The 17793-nt window shown below is 37.0% G+C and overlaps 1 protein-coding gene across 2 annotated transcripts; it reads left to right on the top strand.

Moving 5' to 3' along the window:
- Positions 1–292: 292 nt before the first annotated feature.
- Positions 293–11510, top strand: LOC116037025 (ras-related protein Rab-39B-like). 2 transcript variants are annotated; one of them, XM_036008915.1, is made up of 5 exons: positions 293–698; positions 1567–1799; positions 4701–4971; positions 5128–5314; positions 11492–11510. In XM_036008915.1, the coding sequence occupies exons 2-4, from the start codon at positions 1585–1587 to the stop codon at positions 5281–5283; spliced, it is 642 nt and encodes a 213-aa protein (XP_035864808.1). In that variant the 5' UTR covers positions 293–698; positions 1567–1584; the 3' UTR covers positions 5284–5314; positions 11492–11510. The 2 variants fall into 2 exon arrangements, with proteins under 2 accessions (XP_035864808.1, XP_031136634.1); XM_031280774.2 differs by lacking the exon at positions 11492–11510 and having other exon boundaries at positions 294–698; positions 5128–5975.
- Positions 11511–17793: the final 6283 nt, after the last annotated feature.

The following is a 17793-nucleotide window of genomic DNA, read 5'->3' on the forward strand; positions in this document are numbered from 1 at the left end:
GGCTTCGGAATTTGTCACGCAGCTAAGTGCACTTTCTTGGATAGGTTGAGACTTTTCTCTTTTTTTTTCTACATCTGTAGGCCAACATGTGCCTGCTAGGTTTGTGTAGGGTCAGTGTAGGATATATTTTATTTATTTATTTTATTTCCAATTTGTGTTCATTTATGTAGGCTAGCCTAATGTCTCTCCGAAGGTTGGGGTGGGGTTAGGGTGAGGCGGCAGTCGTTGTAAACAATGTTGCATGTTACATTATTATGTTCATGTGCGCTCACTTCGTAAGTAGCCTACAGTTTTTTGCTTTCCCTTTGAACAGCCTTTCAAGGAGGCAGTATGACCGAGTATTGTTGCTGCGCTGCTCTGCGTGCAGTTACGGTAATGGTGCTGATGAGGGCGAGGAAGACGTGTGATGCTGCTGCTGTGTCCTGCTGCCATTTCATCCGCGGATCCTCGCGAAAATATCAACAGTCAAATAAACCAACAGATCGGATCATCTGACGGTTTGCACACTCAACAGGCTGGTTTTATCTTTAAAAACGGATCACGTGTTAATGGTGGACAAGAGGCCTGGTAATATGATTCATGTTATTGGCGGGTTATAACACAACCACTGCTACTCTGGATGATCGTTTTTAGAAGACATAGCCTAATCATCAATATGGGGTTTGCTTTTTACGGGGAACTGAGCTCTTAACTTTAAGGTAGGTCATTATTTACTGATTTTTATTAGGTTGTTTTCCTGAATGTTAATCATTAATGTAAACAATACTCATACTGGAATTAAGCTAAGTGGGTTGGGCCTCATGATTCAATTAATTTACTCATATTTTTAAATAAACTTTGCAGGATATCTTATAATGGGCAACACTGATGTCTTCTAGGAAGCAGTGGCAAATATTTATTGTCAACTGGCAGTCCTGTTTAGCAGCTATCTCTTCATTAAATTTATGTTTTGGTAGCTTCAAGGCCTCATTATGTTATTGCTGTATAACAACCAGCTATTATATAGCAACTATCCACATGGGGGCTGACTACACACCAATGTTTATTGAGTTGGAGAGGAGTGGCCTCCCCCCTCCTTCCTTCCCCTAAAATTAGATCACCCATCTGTAAATCACATGGACACTGCTGAGGTGATTTGAGCCTATTACTCTCCCCTCATGGTGGGAGCCATAATCCAAGCATAATACATGTGGTCGACACATTCTGTGGATTAAATGCACATTTGTTTTTAGTCTGAATCTATTAAACAGATCCTCTGTTTCTAAAGACGAAAGTGCCATTTTAGGCAACTGTTGTTTTCACAGTTTAGAAGTTTTACAGTGTGTTGATTTTAAGTTCTTTTATTTTGTTCCCCACCATGTTTGAATTTGAATTTTATGTGTGAAAAAAAGATGTAGACTAGGCTACAGATAAAACATTATTTTGTATTTTGATACAAGTCATAGGCCATATAATGGTAAACTCAGTCTCTTTGTGTATTGGATTATTAGTTGGACAAAACAAGACATTTGAAGCCATAATATGGATGACAGTGACTGATGAGTGAACGATTGTGTTTTCTCAAAGATTTTATTTTGAGAAGACATGGAGACGATATGGCTTTATCAGTTTCGTCTGATCGTCATTGGAGACTCCACGGTCGGCAAGTCGTGTCTGATCCGAAGGTTTACTGAGGGCCGCTTCGCCCAGGTGTCAGACCCGACGGTGGGGGTGGACTTCTTCTCCCGCCTGGTGGAGATCGAGCCGGGCAAAAGAATCAAACTTCAGATCTGGGACACTGCGGGACAGGAGAGGTTCAGGTAAAGCCAGAACATACCATCACAATCCAACAGTTAACAGTTCCTTAGTTTTAAACTGTTACCACAATCTTTCCCTAACCTTAAGCAAGTGTTTAAGTTGCCAAACCCTAACCATATCTTAACCATTAAAGGATAAGGCTGGCAATATACTATATTTTGTTATTGTTAACAAATCCCATGATCAAGTTTGTCTGGCTCTCAGCCCCAAGCCCATTGGTTCCTACTGAAGATGTACATCTTCAGTAGGAACCAATGGGCTTGGGGCTGAAGATGTACATCTTCAAAACATATGTACTGTAATAACAAAAGGCACAGTCAAAGGACCAGTGTGTAGGATTTAGTGACAACTAGCAGACTCAGTGGAAGGGTTGTGTCTAGATGGTAATCCAAGATTTGGGAAATACTCACGAGATGGTTAAGGTTAGGTATTGACCTCAAATGGTTATGCTTAGGCTAGGTTGTTAGGCAGCGAGTCTAGTGAGAGTTTTCGCAAATCTAGGGTTACCATCTAGACCAGGGGTCTTCAACGTTTTTTAAGCCAAGGACACCTTAACTGAGAGAAAGATAGAGCAGGGACCCCCTACTGCATACAGTGCCTGACAAAAGTCTTGTCTCTTATCTAAGTTGTAGGAACAACAAATAATAACTTGACTTGTAGTTGATCACTTGGAATCAGAAATGGCTTATATGAAAGGCAAAGGCTTCTGGATTATGCTTATTATACCAAAATAAAGTTTTGTATCATTCATTGAGTTTTATCATTGAATTAGGACAGAAAGGTCAGATTTGGCTTGGACAAAAGTCTTGTCGCATATAAAAATACTGTAATGTACGGTAGAAATTATACTTTATTGTGAATACACAAACATGCTACAATAACATCAGAGCATACGTAAAGTCATGGTGCCTTGGGAAAAAGAAAATGAGCTTGGAGGACTACATCCATACGTCTCGGCAATGACTCAAATAACGTATTGATGAAGTCATCTGGAATAGCAAAGAAAGCAGTCTTGCAGGACTCCCAGAGTTCATCAAGATTCGTTGGTTTCATCTTCCAAGCCTCCTCCTTTATCTTACCCCAGACATGCTCAATAATGTTCATGTCTGGTGACTGGGCTGGCCAATCCTGGAGCACCTTGACCTTCTTCGCTTTCAGGAACTTTGATGTGGAGGCTGAAGTATGACATGCTGAAGAATTTGCCCTCTCTTGTGGTTTGGAATGTAATGGGCAGCAATAATTTGTTGATACTTCAGGCTGTTGATGTTGCCATCCACTCTGCAGATCTCTCGCACACCCCCATACTGCATGTAACCCCAAACCATGATTTTTCCTCCACCAAACTTGACTGTTTTCTGGGTGAATCTTGGGTCCATGCGGGTTCCAACAGGTCTTCTGCAGTATTTGCAGCAATTGGGATGCAGTTCAATGGATGATTCATCAGAAAAATCAACCTTCTGCCACTTTTCCACTGTCCATCCTTTCACCAAGCTGTGGGCCTTTGCAAATGCAACACACTTTTTTAGTTTAGTTGTCTTCTGTTTAATGCTGGTTTGTGAGCACTAATTTGGCCATGGAGGCCACTGCGTGAGAGAATTCGACAAACTGTTGTTATAGATACAGGGGTTTCTGGTGGCCAGCCCAGAAAAAGGGCTGGCCCTGGACTGTCGAAGCAACAAACGGTCCTCTCGAACAGTTGTCTTACGGGGTCTGCCTGACCTGGACTTGTCATGAACTTCACCAGTTTCTTCAAATCTTTTTCTTATCCTTTCCACTTGACGTTTGGATACATTGAAGATGTCTGCCACCTCAGCAGCAGACTTGGTCTTCAGGCTCTTGATGATCAGCACTTTGGTCTGTGGTTGAATCTTTGGCATGTTGTGAGAGGTCAGGTTGCACTTCACATGAAGGTCTGGTGTGCTGGAGTTCTTTTTATACACACCCAGGAATGTGTTAATTACAGTATTTGTCACAGGTGAAACTCTAATCTGTGATTGGTTGAATCATATAAAGACACGACAAGACTTTTGTCCAAGCCAAATCTGACCTTTCTGTCCTAATTCAATGATAAAACTCAATGAATGATACAAAACTTTATTTTGGTATAATAAGCATAATCCAGAAGCCTTTGCCTTTCATATAAGCCATTTCTGATTCCAATTGATCAACTACAAGTCAAGTTATTATTTGTTGTTCCTACAACTTAGATAAGCGACAAGACTTTTGTCAGGCACTGTATATTGTATAATATTAAATTGCATAATAAACTGGGCCTACAGTAACATGTAGGGCGGCCTAAAGCTTTTATACATACATTTTTTGCATATAAATACAAAGCTATTAAAATAGTCTGATAAGTGTTGGCGTGATTTTATAAATCATGTTTTAATGTGGCACATTGAATTCTTAGGATGAACTGTACTGTATTTGTGGATGGCCTTAGTGACTATACCTATAGGCCAGTAAGCCTATCATCAGAGGGGAGTTATATTTGCTAATAATATGTTAGATTCATGTTAAGACTTTAATTTTTGAAAAAGATTAACAATATAACACAACACAACAATTAACAATAATTTGGAGGCCTCCCCTGCATTGACTCTGAGGACCCCCTGGGGGTCCCGGACCCCCTGTTGAAGATCCCGGATCTGTAGACACAGCTCCATGGAAGAGGACCCCAATGTAGCCTAGATATTAAGGGCTCATTCTAAGCTAACAAACACAATTCTTAAGTTCAAGTGATTATACACAAATGACAACATAATTATAAATATGATATTGCATTTCTGCCACACTAGCCATTAAACAGCTGGGCATTTGTTGGGGACTCTCTTCAGCGGTGGTTTTTATTTTTAGCACAAACGACAAAGTTAGTTTCAAAATCCATCTGTCTATTTTTCCAGGTCCATCACCAGAGCTTACTACCGTAACTCAGTGGGCGGGCTCTTACTCTTTGACATCACAAACCGGCGTTCCTTCCAGAACGTCCACAACTGGCTGGAGGAGGCCCAGAGCCACGTCCAGCCACACAACATTGTCTTCCTGCTGGTCGGTCACAAGTGTGACCTAGAGGCCCAACGCCAGGTGACCCAGCAGGAGGCAGAGAAGATGGCGGGGGTCTATGGGATGCGCTACGTGGAGACCTCGGCACGAGAATCTATCAACGTTGAGAAGGTGTGTATGAAATTTACTTTTTCTTCACAGACAAGATCAGCTGTGATTCTCTTATTGTGTCTTTATGTTTTTGACCATATCTTGTGGCCTTTCTTAGTTTAGATTAGTTTATGATCCTTCATAATCTGGTTTTGATTTTTGTTTATTTTTCTTAAGGCGTTTGTGGATCTGACAAGAGACATCTTTGAGCTGGTACGGAGCGGGGACATCAAGATCCAGGATGGCTGGGAGGGCGTCAAGAGTGGATTTGTTCCCAACACCGTCCACTCCTCTGAGGAGGTTACCAAGGGCAGCCGGCAATGCTTCTGCTGATTTACCTGGCTGCAGCATTTGGGGGTGACAGGTAATACTTCAGTGGACTCCATCTGTAGAAGATCTATGCCTCGCGCCTTGGCTGCATTCAGGCCAGTATTTTGGGACTGGTAATATTTTCCCTGCTCAGTTAGGCCTTCACACTATACTTCTATATAAAATACATAGTTTCATCTTTCCGGTGCCTGTTAATGGCTCTTCATTGATGTTCCTAACAGGCGTAGAAGCACAAGAAGCATCCTAACTCTATCACTGTTCTGTGTGCATGTGTGTGTGACTGTAATAATCCTGCTGTCTTTGCAGCTCTCAACACTTCAGCTTTACCACACTTTTGGCCTTTCCTGATAGTTATAATCCAGTGGCCAATTATGTTGCTGGCGCACATCTTTTAAAGACTGATACTGTCAGTGTAGTGTGTTTATGCTCTCATGTTAATTTAAATCTGAATCAGTGATGCCAAGACTGAGCCATGCCTCTTCCTTTTCACGCATAATACTCAAAATATATTGCAACCTTGTACAGACTATAACCAGTGAGAGAAATGAGACAGAAGGGATCCTTACTGATTGAACCGCATTACAAATTCAAGTGGCTTAATAAATAAAGAGAGCGGAGGATAATAAACATGAAGGTTTGAGACTCAGCTGGACTCTGTGTCATGTAACAACTGCTGGAGAAAGAGTTTGCAATGTGAAAATGTTCAATGGTACATTTGCTGAAAGTAAACTGTAAAACTGTAGCTGCTCACTGATAGCCATTATAACCACTTTAAGAGATGGGGTGGAAGAGTCCAAGTGGTGCTGTCCTTTTTAAGGACTTTTATCAATACGGTAAATACCCAAGTTCATGTTTACTTCTCTGTGCTGGTTTAATGGTGAGAAAGGTTCACCTTAAAGTCATTTGTATGGAACCCTAATGCGTTCAATATTAAATAAATCAAAAAAGTTTTGAAATTAACAATCATGTGAATAAAAATGTAAAATATATAAATGAACAATGTGTAAAATAACTAAAGGAATACTGAACTCATTATTATGTCATGTTATTTCATTATTCTTATTTTCATAGCAACTTTTATTGGAGTTCATTTTTATTTGGTTATTGACATTTTACTTCAAAGTGACCCTTTTCAAATGTTTGTTTTAATTTCATAATGACATTTTCTCAATGACTGTTTATTTCAGAACACATTTTATATTTTCAATTTACATGACAATGGTGTTGTCATTGGCCCCTCACCTTGCCCCATGCCTCCTGCCTCTCTTTAACCAACTGCTATCAAATTTAGCCCTTTAACTGTATAGGTAGCTCCTGTTAGAACAACAACAATGTCAAAGTTATTCTCAATCAGTCCTCTCGCTGCTGCTGCTGCTGCTGCTGCTGCTGCTGTAAATAAACACAGACACAGTGACTAAACCTTTTTAGCTTTTAAATCTTAGCTTGACAAGGCTGCACATGCTAAGTTTACAACCTAGCATGGCTAACAAGCTAGGCAGGGTTGTGAGCTTGAATTATTTTTCAGCATCAAAGTGAAAAGACAGTGTTAGCTAGCTCCTGTTAGCAACCAGAGAGAGAGAGAGAGACTGTCTGGCGTTTTGCTCTTCTCGGACTTGTTTCAATGAGGAACATATTTAGGAACAAAATGCAGCCAAAGTTACTCTGAATTTACCAGCTAGCTGCTGATGATGCTAAGTAATATTTCAAGCTTGCAGCTGTACCTATCTAGTCAGCCAGCTAGGTAGGTAGGTAGTGTAGCATATGTAGCCTTGTTAAGCTGCACAGGAGGTTTTAGTCATGATGTCTGTGTACTGTGTTTATTTACAGCCGCTGCCTCCTCGAGTTGGTTCATTCGGAATTACTTTGACATTGTTGTCGTTCCAGCCAACAGGAGCTAACTGGCTTTAATAGCAGTTGTTGAGCTAGCTTAAGCGAGGCAGGGGGACATGTGAATGGCTGAAAAGTGACATCAATATTATTAAAATTACTTTATGAAGTAAAAAGTGATCATCATGAAATAAAAAGTAACATTTTAAAAATGTCAATTATGAAATACAAATTAACTCCAATAAAATTTCTGAAATGATCCCAAAATTATTGTTTTATGATTTATAAATTTAACACAATTTTTCGTGGAATTCTTTATGTTATAATTGCTTGATAATTTATTCATTATTGAACACTTTGGGGCTCCATACTTGTGGAAGCTGATTTCCTGGGTTTATTTGAATATTAAATATTAACATTACATGATACCTTCAGGTGATAATCTCCTCTCACACGTATGCCTACAGTCCATTTATAGAGTCAATCATATCCATATTTAATCAATGCTTGCCTCCATTTTAACTCAAATCTTCCAAACAAAGAAAATAATTTTTACTTTTGATATAATGTAAATAGCCATCAGTACCTGGAATCCCATCAGACAGCTCAGACAGAGTTAATGAAGATACAAAAGTGTATGTAAAACTGAAAGTGATCAAATGCAGATTATTTGAACCCCACTACAACTTCAGGTCAGATTGGTGGTATAAATATTTACTAATTCTGACAGTGTAGAAATAATGATGAGTGAGTTGATTTATTTTAACCGTGCAGTGGAAATGTCTTTTTCGAGTGCCTTTTGGAGGAAAGAAGCCTATTAGCGCACACACACACACACACACACACACACACACACACACACAGTCAACTTGCTGTTCACAACTGTGTTTATCCTGTGAATATTAAAATCTAAACTGTAAAGTGGCAGGGATCATATTGGTATCACATTACACAACCTGTAAGTAACTTATTTGAAACCATAAACCCTGACAAAGTTGACTGTTTGATGTTGTTGTGACTCTGGGATTATTACAGCACAAGTGTCATCAATAATAAATGCCTGGAGACATTAATAAAGATTTGCCTTGTGCAAAAATTGGAGCTATGCTACTCTTTTTATACTTCATGAAACTGACATACTGTTGTGTAACTAACAGGCAGTAATGTGTCATAGCCACGTTAACAGATTGGCTTAATGCTTTGTGCAACCACTAGAGGGCAGCCTTAGTGTTGAGTACGGTAGAGGGAAAAGCTATTTCAGCACATCATGTTTTTTGTTTTTAGGTGTTCAAATCTTGGCCTATTCCTACTAAAATACATTTGAAAAATGTTTCAGTAAAAACATGAATAGAGAAGGATTCAAAATACATTTTGTATATAAATAAAAAAGAAAAAGGAATTTAAAGTTCTTCTCATTTGCTTTTTCACAATTGTTGTAAATAGGGACAAGATAGATGAACATTGACAGGAAGAAACGTGTGAGTAGAACGTGTGTGGATGCTATTCTGGTATCTGGTCCTTTGTTATAAATAACGGTGGCTTGTACTTTTATTGTGTGCATGACACAATAATACAATTCATTCACTATGACTTTTTTTATCACTTTTTTCAACATACTATACAATTACTTTTTCGATATACTATACAGTTACTTATTATCACTTTTTTCCACATACCATACTATGACTATTTTTCTTACTTTTTTCGACATACTATACTATGACTTTTTTTTATCACTTTTAGCGGCATACTATATGACTTTTTTATCACTTTTTTTCGACATACTACACTGTGACTATTTTTAACATACTTTACTTGCCTTACTATATTATGACTTTTAATGACTTTTTTTTTTGCCATACTATGACTTTTTTTAATATTCTACACTGACTTTTTTCGACTTACTAAACTAACTTTTTTCAACATTGTATACTATGACTTTTTTTTACTTACTATACTATGACATTTTATGACTTTTTTCAACATACTATACTATGACTTTTTTAATCACTTTTTCTGACATACTATGCTTTGATTTATAATAAAATAAATTACAGACCTTACTAGACAAAGTACACAACTTTATAGAATATTACTTATGATTAATACATTTCTGACTGTCTTAGCTAGACGTATGATCACCTGGCCAATAGCTCACTGAGCTCAGCACTTGTCTTCAAACCCAAAGGGTGTGAGTTCAAACCCCTAAAGTTACAAGGGGACCATCTTATACCTAATCAGACATTCTGCTTTGGACACCTTCCCAGTGTGTTTTAGATGTTTCTGAGCATCAACACACCTGTCTGAAATGATCAGCTCATTAGTTTGTTTCCTAGGTTAACAAGGAGGGGCTGTAGCTCAACAAGGTTGATACTGGTTTATAGAGCGAGAGGTTTAGCGTTTCAGTCCCATACACGCCACTCATCAACCCTCACTTAAACAGTAGGCCTGTTCCTTGGGCATTATCAACATGATGAGTAGGAATATTTGGCACTTCTGCTGACAGAACGCTCATGTATTTGCCATGTTTCTCCTCTTCCTCTTCTCCATTCACCACTTTTTCCTCTTCCTCCTCAATATGTTCGGCCCAGACCATCTCTATGGAGAAGATAAAATTATCACATTTTTTTGACATACTATTACTATTACTAGGACTTTTCAACATGCTATACTATGACTTTTTCACTTTTTGTCATACAATATACTACGACTTTTTAACCCTTTTTTTTTTTTTTTTACAAACTATACTGTGACTTTTTAATCACTTTTTTGACATACTATACTATGACTTTATCACTTTTTTGAAATACTATACTATGACTTTTTATCACTTTTTTCAACATACTATACTATTACCTTTTTTTAATAATTTTTTCGACAAACTATACTTTGACTTTTTTATCACTTTTTTTTCGACATACTATACTATGACTTTTTTTAATCACTTTTTTGACATAGTATACTATGACTATTATCACTTATTTCAAATTACTATACTATTCCTTTTTTATCACTTCTTTTTAACATACTATACCATGACTGTTATCACTTTTTCGACATACTATACTATGACTTTTTAATCACTTTTTTTCGACATACTATACCATGACTTTTTTATCACTTTTTTCGACTTACTATATTATGACTTTTTAATCACTTTTTTGACATACTATACTATGACTTTTTATCACTTTTTTCGACATACTATGCTATGATTTATAATAAAATAAATTACAGACCTTACTAGACAAAGTACACAACTTCATAGAATATTACTTAATACATTTCTGACCGTCTTAGCCAGAAGTATGATCACCTGGCCAATAGCTCACTGAGATCAGCACCTCAAACTGAGGTTCAGTTTCAATCCCATACACAACACTCATCCACCCTCACTTAAACAGTATGATGAGTAGGAATATTTGGCACTTCTGCTGACAAAACGCACATGTATTTGCCATGTTTCTCCTCTTCCTCTTCTCCATTCACCACTTTTTCCTCATCCTCCTCAATATGTTCGGCCCAGACCATCTCTGCAGAGCAGATCAAATTATCACTTTTTTTCGACATACTATACTATGACTATGACTTTTTTCACTTTTTGTCATACAATATCCTATGACTTTATATCACTTTTTTTGACATACTATACTATAATTTTTTTCGACACACTATACTGAGTTTTTATCACTTTTTCGACATACTATACAATTACTTTTTTATCACTTTTTTCGCCTAACTATATTATGACTTTTTACGACTTTTTTTTGACATACTATACTATGACTTTTTATCACTTTTTTCGACATACTACACTATGACCTTTTTTAAATATTTTTTTCGACAAACTATACTTTGACTTTTTTTTTCGACCAGTATGTAAGTATGGACTTACTATATTATTACTTTTTAATCACTTTTTTTTTACATACTATACTATGACTTTTTTATCACTTGACATACTATACTGTGTCTTTTTATCACTTCCTTTTCAACAAACTATACTATGACTGTTATCACTCTTTCAACATCTTATATTATGACTTTTTTGTCATACTATATGCTATGACTTTTTAGACATACTATACAATGACTTTTTTTGACTTACTATATTACGACTTTGTTCAACATTCTGTACTATGGCTCAGGCACATGCACACAGACATCAAAAGGGGCTTGAGTACCTGCCCTTTTTCCTCCTCCAGAGAAAGTGCCCTTTTTTCTGGATGCAAGTTTTAGTTTTTTGTTTTTTCATAATGATAATAGCCAATATTCCTGTTTGCACACAGCTTCCCTGTCAAACAAATGTATTTATTTCATTAAAAAATCTAAATATCAGATGTGAAGATGAGACTTTGTCGAGCCCTCTCTCTCTATCTCTTAGAAAGGCAGCAGTCCCTTCCAGCTCCTATCCCAGAACGTTTTTCTTGTCTTGTGTGGAGGTGAGTGGTGATGAACAAAAGACTAAGCAGCCAGTGCGTCGAGTTTACAGCTTATTAGACGAAAGACAAAACAAATAGTTAACTTCTGTCTTGCTAACATGCATGAGCTACTTGCTAATGTAATATGTTAGCTAAGGTTTAGCTGAGGCATCATGGCCCTACAGGCTAATGTACTGTCCTTAATGGAGACACTTCATGTGAACAGCTACAGTAAAATCTGGGTTTAATTACGTCATCAAGATCGCCACATTGATATGCAAATTAGGCGTTAACGAATGAAAAGGCATTCATTTGACAAGGCACTGCAGGTGAACAGGATAAACAAAATAACTAAACATATCACCACAGAACTTACCCAGTGAATGATTTGAGTCTTTCCCCTTAAAAGTTAGGTTTAAATATATAGATTAATTTAGAAGAAATCTACAGATGCAGCCTAAAACAAATACCATCTAAATATGTATTTTGGAAGTTTTATTTCCATTAGAGTAAAAGAAGACATGGAAGCAAAATAGACCAACATCTCTAAATTGACCAAAACATGTAAAAAGTGTCCTGCATTAAACAGTAACTTCATCATTTGGATCGTAGGCTCCTCATCTTATATTAACATTGTTTTTTTTTTCATTATTGGTGCAATGGTTTTTCCTGTAAAATTAACACAATTGCAGCAACAGCCTTTTTCAGTTTAGTGTCAAGATATTTGTTGAGACTTTTTATAAAAAAGATTTTTTTGAAGTGTTATTTATTCCAATAACACCAAAAGAATTAAAATCATGAACTGCCATTTGCAAAATAAACAAATTCTTAGTAAAACTATGTCCCTCTCCTTGGTGTTGTCACCTATTCTAAATATATACTTGAAACTAGTAGCATAAAACATGCACATTGTGGCAGTTTCCTTGCGGTTTGTGATTAACCTGATGAATACTAAAAAGTCTCTGTGTGAACTGATTATTTTGTCACAATTGCATAAGGGAAATAAGATTAATTGGTAAGGCAGTCAGAGTTGTGTTAATATATTTAGTGTTTTGTTTAAATTGCATATAAATAATTATCTATTAACTATTGGGCCTTTTTTTTCCCTTGAGCCCCTTCTTGACTTTTTAATCACTTTTTTCGACATAATACACAAATTTTTTTAAATAAATGTTTCGCAAAAATTGTACATGACTTTTTTAATCACTTTTTCTCGACATACTATATTATGGAAAGTTAAATGTTTTGAATGAGTGAAGGCCTTTAGTTGCACAAATTAAGTGTTGTTCAGTATTAACTATTGTGGGAGTGTTTTAGAAAGTGGGTTTGAACAATTGAGAAAAAACAGTAGCATACTGTATTTTTAGGCGTTAAAATTGTGGCCTATTCCTAAAACCACTAATAACTTACTGAATAAATAGAGATGGGATATACTGTAGATGAATACTGTTTAGAGAGATAAATGTAAGAATTAAACTGTTGGCCTGTTGCTGCAGGATATACTGTATGTGAGAAGTTAGTAAAACAACCCAAGGGTCATTTTGTAACTGACAGAGCACATTGTTAACATAGTTAAGTGGAGTCACCAGTGACTCATGGTAAAACTGGTCAAATTTGGCTTCAACAGCCTCTGGCTTGCAGCTCATTCTGAGGAAATATCTACATGTTTCTTTAAAAAATAAAAAAAAATGTATAAAAACACAGATGCACTATCTGCTTTAAGCATGAATTGTTTTATTAAAAAAAAAGAAGCTTGTTTTATACATGAAAGCCATATGTACAGGATATAAAACAAAGACAAAAATAGATCATTGCTGTTAATGAGAGAGCATGGAGGAAGGGAGAAGACAGTATTCATTTTTGAAAGGCACAAGGGCTGAGGATGAAGCGCTCTGTGTGACATGAGAGCCACAACCTTTTTATGATATCACAGTCACGCAGAGTTAAAACCTCCAGTGAAAGTTACAAAGTACTTGAGTCTTCCGAGCTACTGCTGGACTATGTTTTACCAGCCCCAGTGTCTTTCTCAGGCAGAATAATGGGTTTTTTTAGGCACCAGTTTATTGATTCACATCATCTAGAAACAAACACTTTCCAAATCTACCTTTACTGTACCTCCCTTCTCAACAAACTTTATGGGTGATGTCAAGTTCTGACCTGTCTAAAAGGGGGGAGCATTTGCTAAGCAAAAATGGTGAAGATGTTTAAGGAACAGCATCTACAGAAAAACTTTAATATAACATCCAACAGGACCATTTTGTCTGAAAAGGGGGACGTGGATTTGTACAATTTGGATTTCAGCAGCATCAAGTGTCAAATGAAATGCCTTCAAGTTTGATTTACAAAACCATCTCTTACCAAATTATACTCAACGTCATATGTTAAAGAAAGTATGTTTGTATAATTTACAGCATTATACAAATAAAGAAGAAACTAATTTAACATTTAAACAAATACTGTACATTCTACAGAAAAGCACTTTACTAGAACAAAAATACTATAAACAATAAGTTATATCGCTTCCAGAGGGTTGGGGTAAAAACATTTATAATATATATATATATATATATATATATATATATATATATATATATATATATATAGGCTGTCAAAATAACGCGTTAATTTCAATTAATTAATCTGAGAAAAACTAACGCGTTAAAAAAAATAAACGAGAATGTGCTGCCTGGATCATTAATTGGAACATTTACTTGTAAAAATCTTCTTCCTGCCAACCCTGGCTACCGAAATCTGGTGCTACTGATATGTCTGCACTTCTCTCTGGTGCTCTGAAGACGATACAGGCAACACAAACACCGCTGCACGTGACGCTAGTTAACGCTATACTCGACAGCAGCTAATGTTAGCCTACCGCTAGCTAGTAGCTGGATTAAACACGGTTACAATGCTGACAGCTAACGCTAAACAGTGTAAAGTCTGACTGTGTTTTACTGTAGCGGATTCAACACCGGTATGTAACAATCTACAGCTGCTGTCGGAAAAACAACACAGACTGTGTGTTCAATGAAACTGGTAAACTACAGCCTCGTGGTACATTTGAAGTTATTGTAAATGTCCTTTTCCCATCTGGTGGTTGTTTTTGTCATTCAACAGCAATTTACTAGTGAAATAAGTTATTGTTATACATTGTTATTAAATCATTTAATTTTGACCATATTGCCTTAGCAATAAACAAGCCGTTCTTTAACGTCACCGACTGTTGTTTAGTACCCTTTTTTTCTTTTCTTTTTTTACTTTCTTAAAAAATATCGGTTCAGGCACCGTTAATTATGTATGTGATTAATTTTGATTAATTAATCACAGAGTATGTAATTAATTAGATTACATTTTTTAATCGATTGACAGCCCTAATTTTATATATATATATATATATATATATATATATATATATATATATATATATATATATATATATATATATATATATTTTACAGTACACAATTTAGATACGTCACTCTTAGTTTTGGAAAGTTCAGTTTTCAAAAACATGTTCATCTGGTCAAAAGGATTACGATTAAATAATTTCATGATGCACGACATTTACAAAAAAGGTAACGGAATCAACAAGGGAGACAAAAAAACTGTACATGTAACAATTAAAATACATTAACATCTAAAAAGCATATTAAACTGAGATTGATATGAAAAGTCAAAACGAAACAAGATTAGGTCAAATCCTAGTATATGGCTGGACCGTGTATGGTGAATGTGCTTAATTTGTGGCCAAATTGTTAAAGGGATAGTCAGCGGTGGTGTCTATAATGTGAATATAGATATTAAAATGTTCATCTGTCGTGGTCCCAGTGATATTTATTTGTTGTGTACTCAAGTAGCATATCACATGACGTGGTAAAGATATCTTTGAGACAAATAATTGAGGACTGCTTTTTAATTGTCCTGGATTACTCATCTAAATGGTTAGTGTAATTACTGTTACTCTGTTAAACAGACCTGTAGGTTTCAACCTATGACAATTATGAACCAAAGCCTCAAATGTTAATTGTGAGGAGCTCCAGCATTCATTCATGGACAAACTGACACCTACACTGCAGATTTAATACCACCTCACAACTTTACAGTTTATTTATTCTCTGCTCATTTCGGTACACCGATATTAATATCTCTGCCGGAAACTAAACTTTCCTTGCGCTACATTCAGATGGTTATATTTTACAGAAGTTTTTTTTTTCTCTACTAAAGCGTTGTCTGCTTCCTTTGATTTCCCCACCCCTGCCCCTTAACTATATTAATTTAGAAATAGCCTCATGTAACTGCTGTTTGCAACTGTTTTTTAAACTACGTAAGCCTACACACTGTGTGCCGTTCCTCTACATGTAGCCTACTCTGCCCGTGCTCCTGAGCCTGTGCATTAAAACGGTTGAAACAGGTGGCAGCAGCAGCCACAACCATGTATTGAGGAAGTTAATCAGCTGATTGATGGCCAATTGCGAAGATAAACGCCTGTGTTATGCTAATACATTGTGAAAAGGCAATAGCCAATGGGGAAACACCAACACTGAAGTCATTAACACCCACTCTGACCAATGGTGGAACTTCATTACTCCAGCCAAAAAGAAATCAATCCCAAACAAACAATACTATAAACATTTCAATATTAACAGTTCTATCAGTAGAAGTAAATAATAGTAGTAAAAGCTAATTATGGTTGAATAAAATAAAAGTGATGGGAACTCAGCAGATAAAGTTGCCAAGAACAAGTTTCAATTGAAACTAAACAAGAAACTTGTGAGTCTTTTCACAAGGAAGTATAAACAAAAAGGTGAATATGATATTTTAGTGGTATGAAAGACAGACCCCGTGTTCAGAAACACATCCGCAGCTCCCAGATCAGTCACAGGTGGACAGATTATATCAATTAAACTTCTATTGTGATTAAGGAGCTTGTTAAGTGCAAATTTAATCAACCTGTAAATATCTGGGTACAGCCAAATCTGGAATTAGCTAATTAACTAGATGGATTATTAAACATTCATACAGATCTTTACATGATTTCAGGCCTCTAAGGGTCGAAAAAGTAGTTTGTCACCCTTTGTGCCGTTAAAAGTCTTTTAAAAAAAAAAATATTTTAGTTATCTGGTTTAGGTTGAAACAAAGGCCCCAAAATGCCTGTAAATACCATTGCAACACAATCACAACTTGCAAGACATGGATAAACACACATGGATAATTTACGATAAGCAACTAATGTCATACCATTTTAAAGGGTGCCGAGTACACTTACTGTATGGCTGTTCTCTGGGAGTGGGGGGCACAAGGATGATCTGTAAAGCACGTACTTCAGCCTGAGACATTGAATCATACAGTATAGATGGCATCAACGTCGTCCATGTGCTACTGACCAAACTGCACTGAGGCCCTGTTTACACGATGACGCTCGTGGGTGAAAACGAAAAAATATTTTATCGGATGTGCCTTTCGTTTATACGGCGATATTGGGGCTTAAAAAACGCAAAAAAGTGAAACCACCCTCCAGAGTGGAAATCTTAAAAACGCTCCACCGTCGCGTTACCGTCTAAAGGGTAAAAACGCAAAAGTCTGAAGACAGCGGTGTGGAGAGAGACGAGAAAAAGGCGTCCAGGTAGTCTGTTGTTATGGAGTAGGCTACAGAAATTATAGGCTCCTGTTATCTAAAAGATTTTCAATGTAATGGCTCAATATTTAAATGATTTCGACAATGTGGATAAGGTTGTTATAGTTTGATGACCATATGTAGGCTATTCATTTGAGCCAGAGTAGGCTAGAACGTTGCAGATGAAGAGAAAGAGAGAGAGCGAGTGGCAGCGGTCAGCATGCAGCGGTCAGAGGAGGGTCTGCTTCAGCCTCCTCTGCCCGCTGCCTCTCGCTCTCAAGCAGCGGCTGAAGGGCTGCGAGGCTCAGGATATTGGTAGTGCTCCCGTGGGTGCTGTGCTGTGGCCTATCACGGTCGACTGTGCCGGTCATCATCACACAAACATGCAACTCCACCTCCTCGTCTTTCCAGACAAGCTTTTGTTGTTCGCGTCGACATGTTTTGGTTTTGTACTACTAAGGAGAGAACAGTAGAAGCGCGCGGTGTTGTGTGGTAGTGCCACCTAGCCGCCTGGCGTGCATACTACATCGAATTTCACACACTTTTGCGTCACCATATGCACGCAGATTTCCCCCCAAAACTTTTGTCTAAACGTGGAATAAAAAGTGAGAACGCAACGCCACTTTTGCGTTTTCTCTTCAGATCGTTTCCGTC

Source organism: Sander lucioperca, chromosome 13 (genome assembly GCF_008315115.2).
Source record: "Sander lucioperca isolate FBNREF2018 chromosome 13, SLUC_FBN_1.2, whole genome shotgun sequence".
Lineage (NCBI taxonomy): Eukaryota > Metazoa > Chordata > Actinopteri > Perciformes > Percidae > Sander > Sander lucioperca.

Excerpts from the sequence above, each read along its gene's own strand:
- LOC116037025 (XM_036008915.1), top strand. The coding sequence starts at position 1,585 with ATGGAGACGATATGGCTTTATCAGTTTCGTCTGATCGTCATTGGAGAC. Across the intron at positions 1,800-4,700 it reads GCGGGACAGGAGAGGTTCAG|GTCCATCACCAGAGCTTACT; the intron begins GTAAAGCCAGAA and ends CTATTTTTCCAG. Across the intron at positions 4,972-5,127 it reads AATCTATCAACGTTGAGAAG|GCGTTTGTGGATCTGACAAG; the intron begins GTGTGTATGAAA and ends ATTTTTCTTAAG.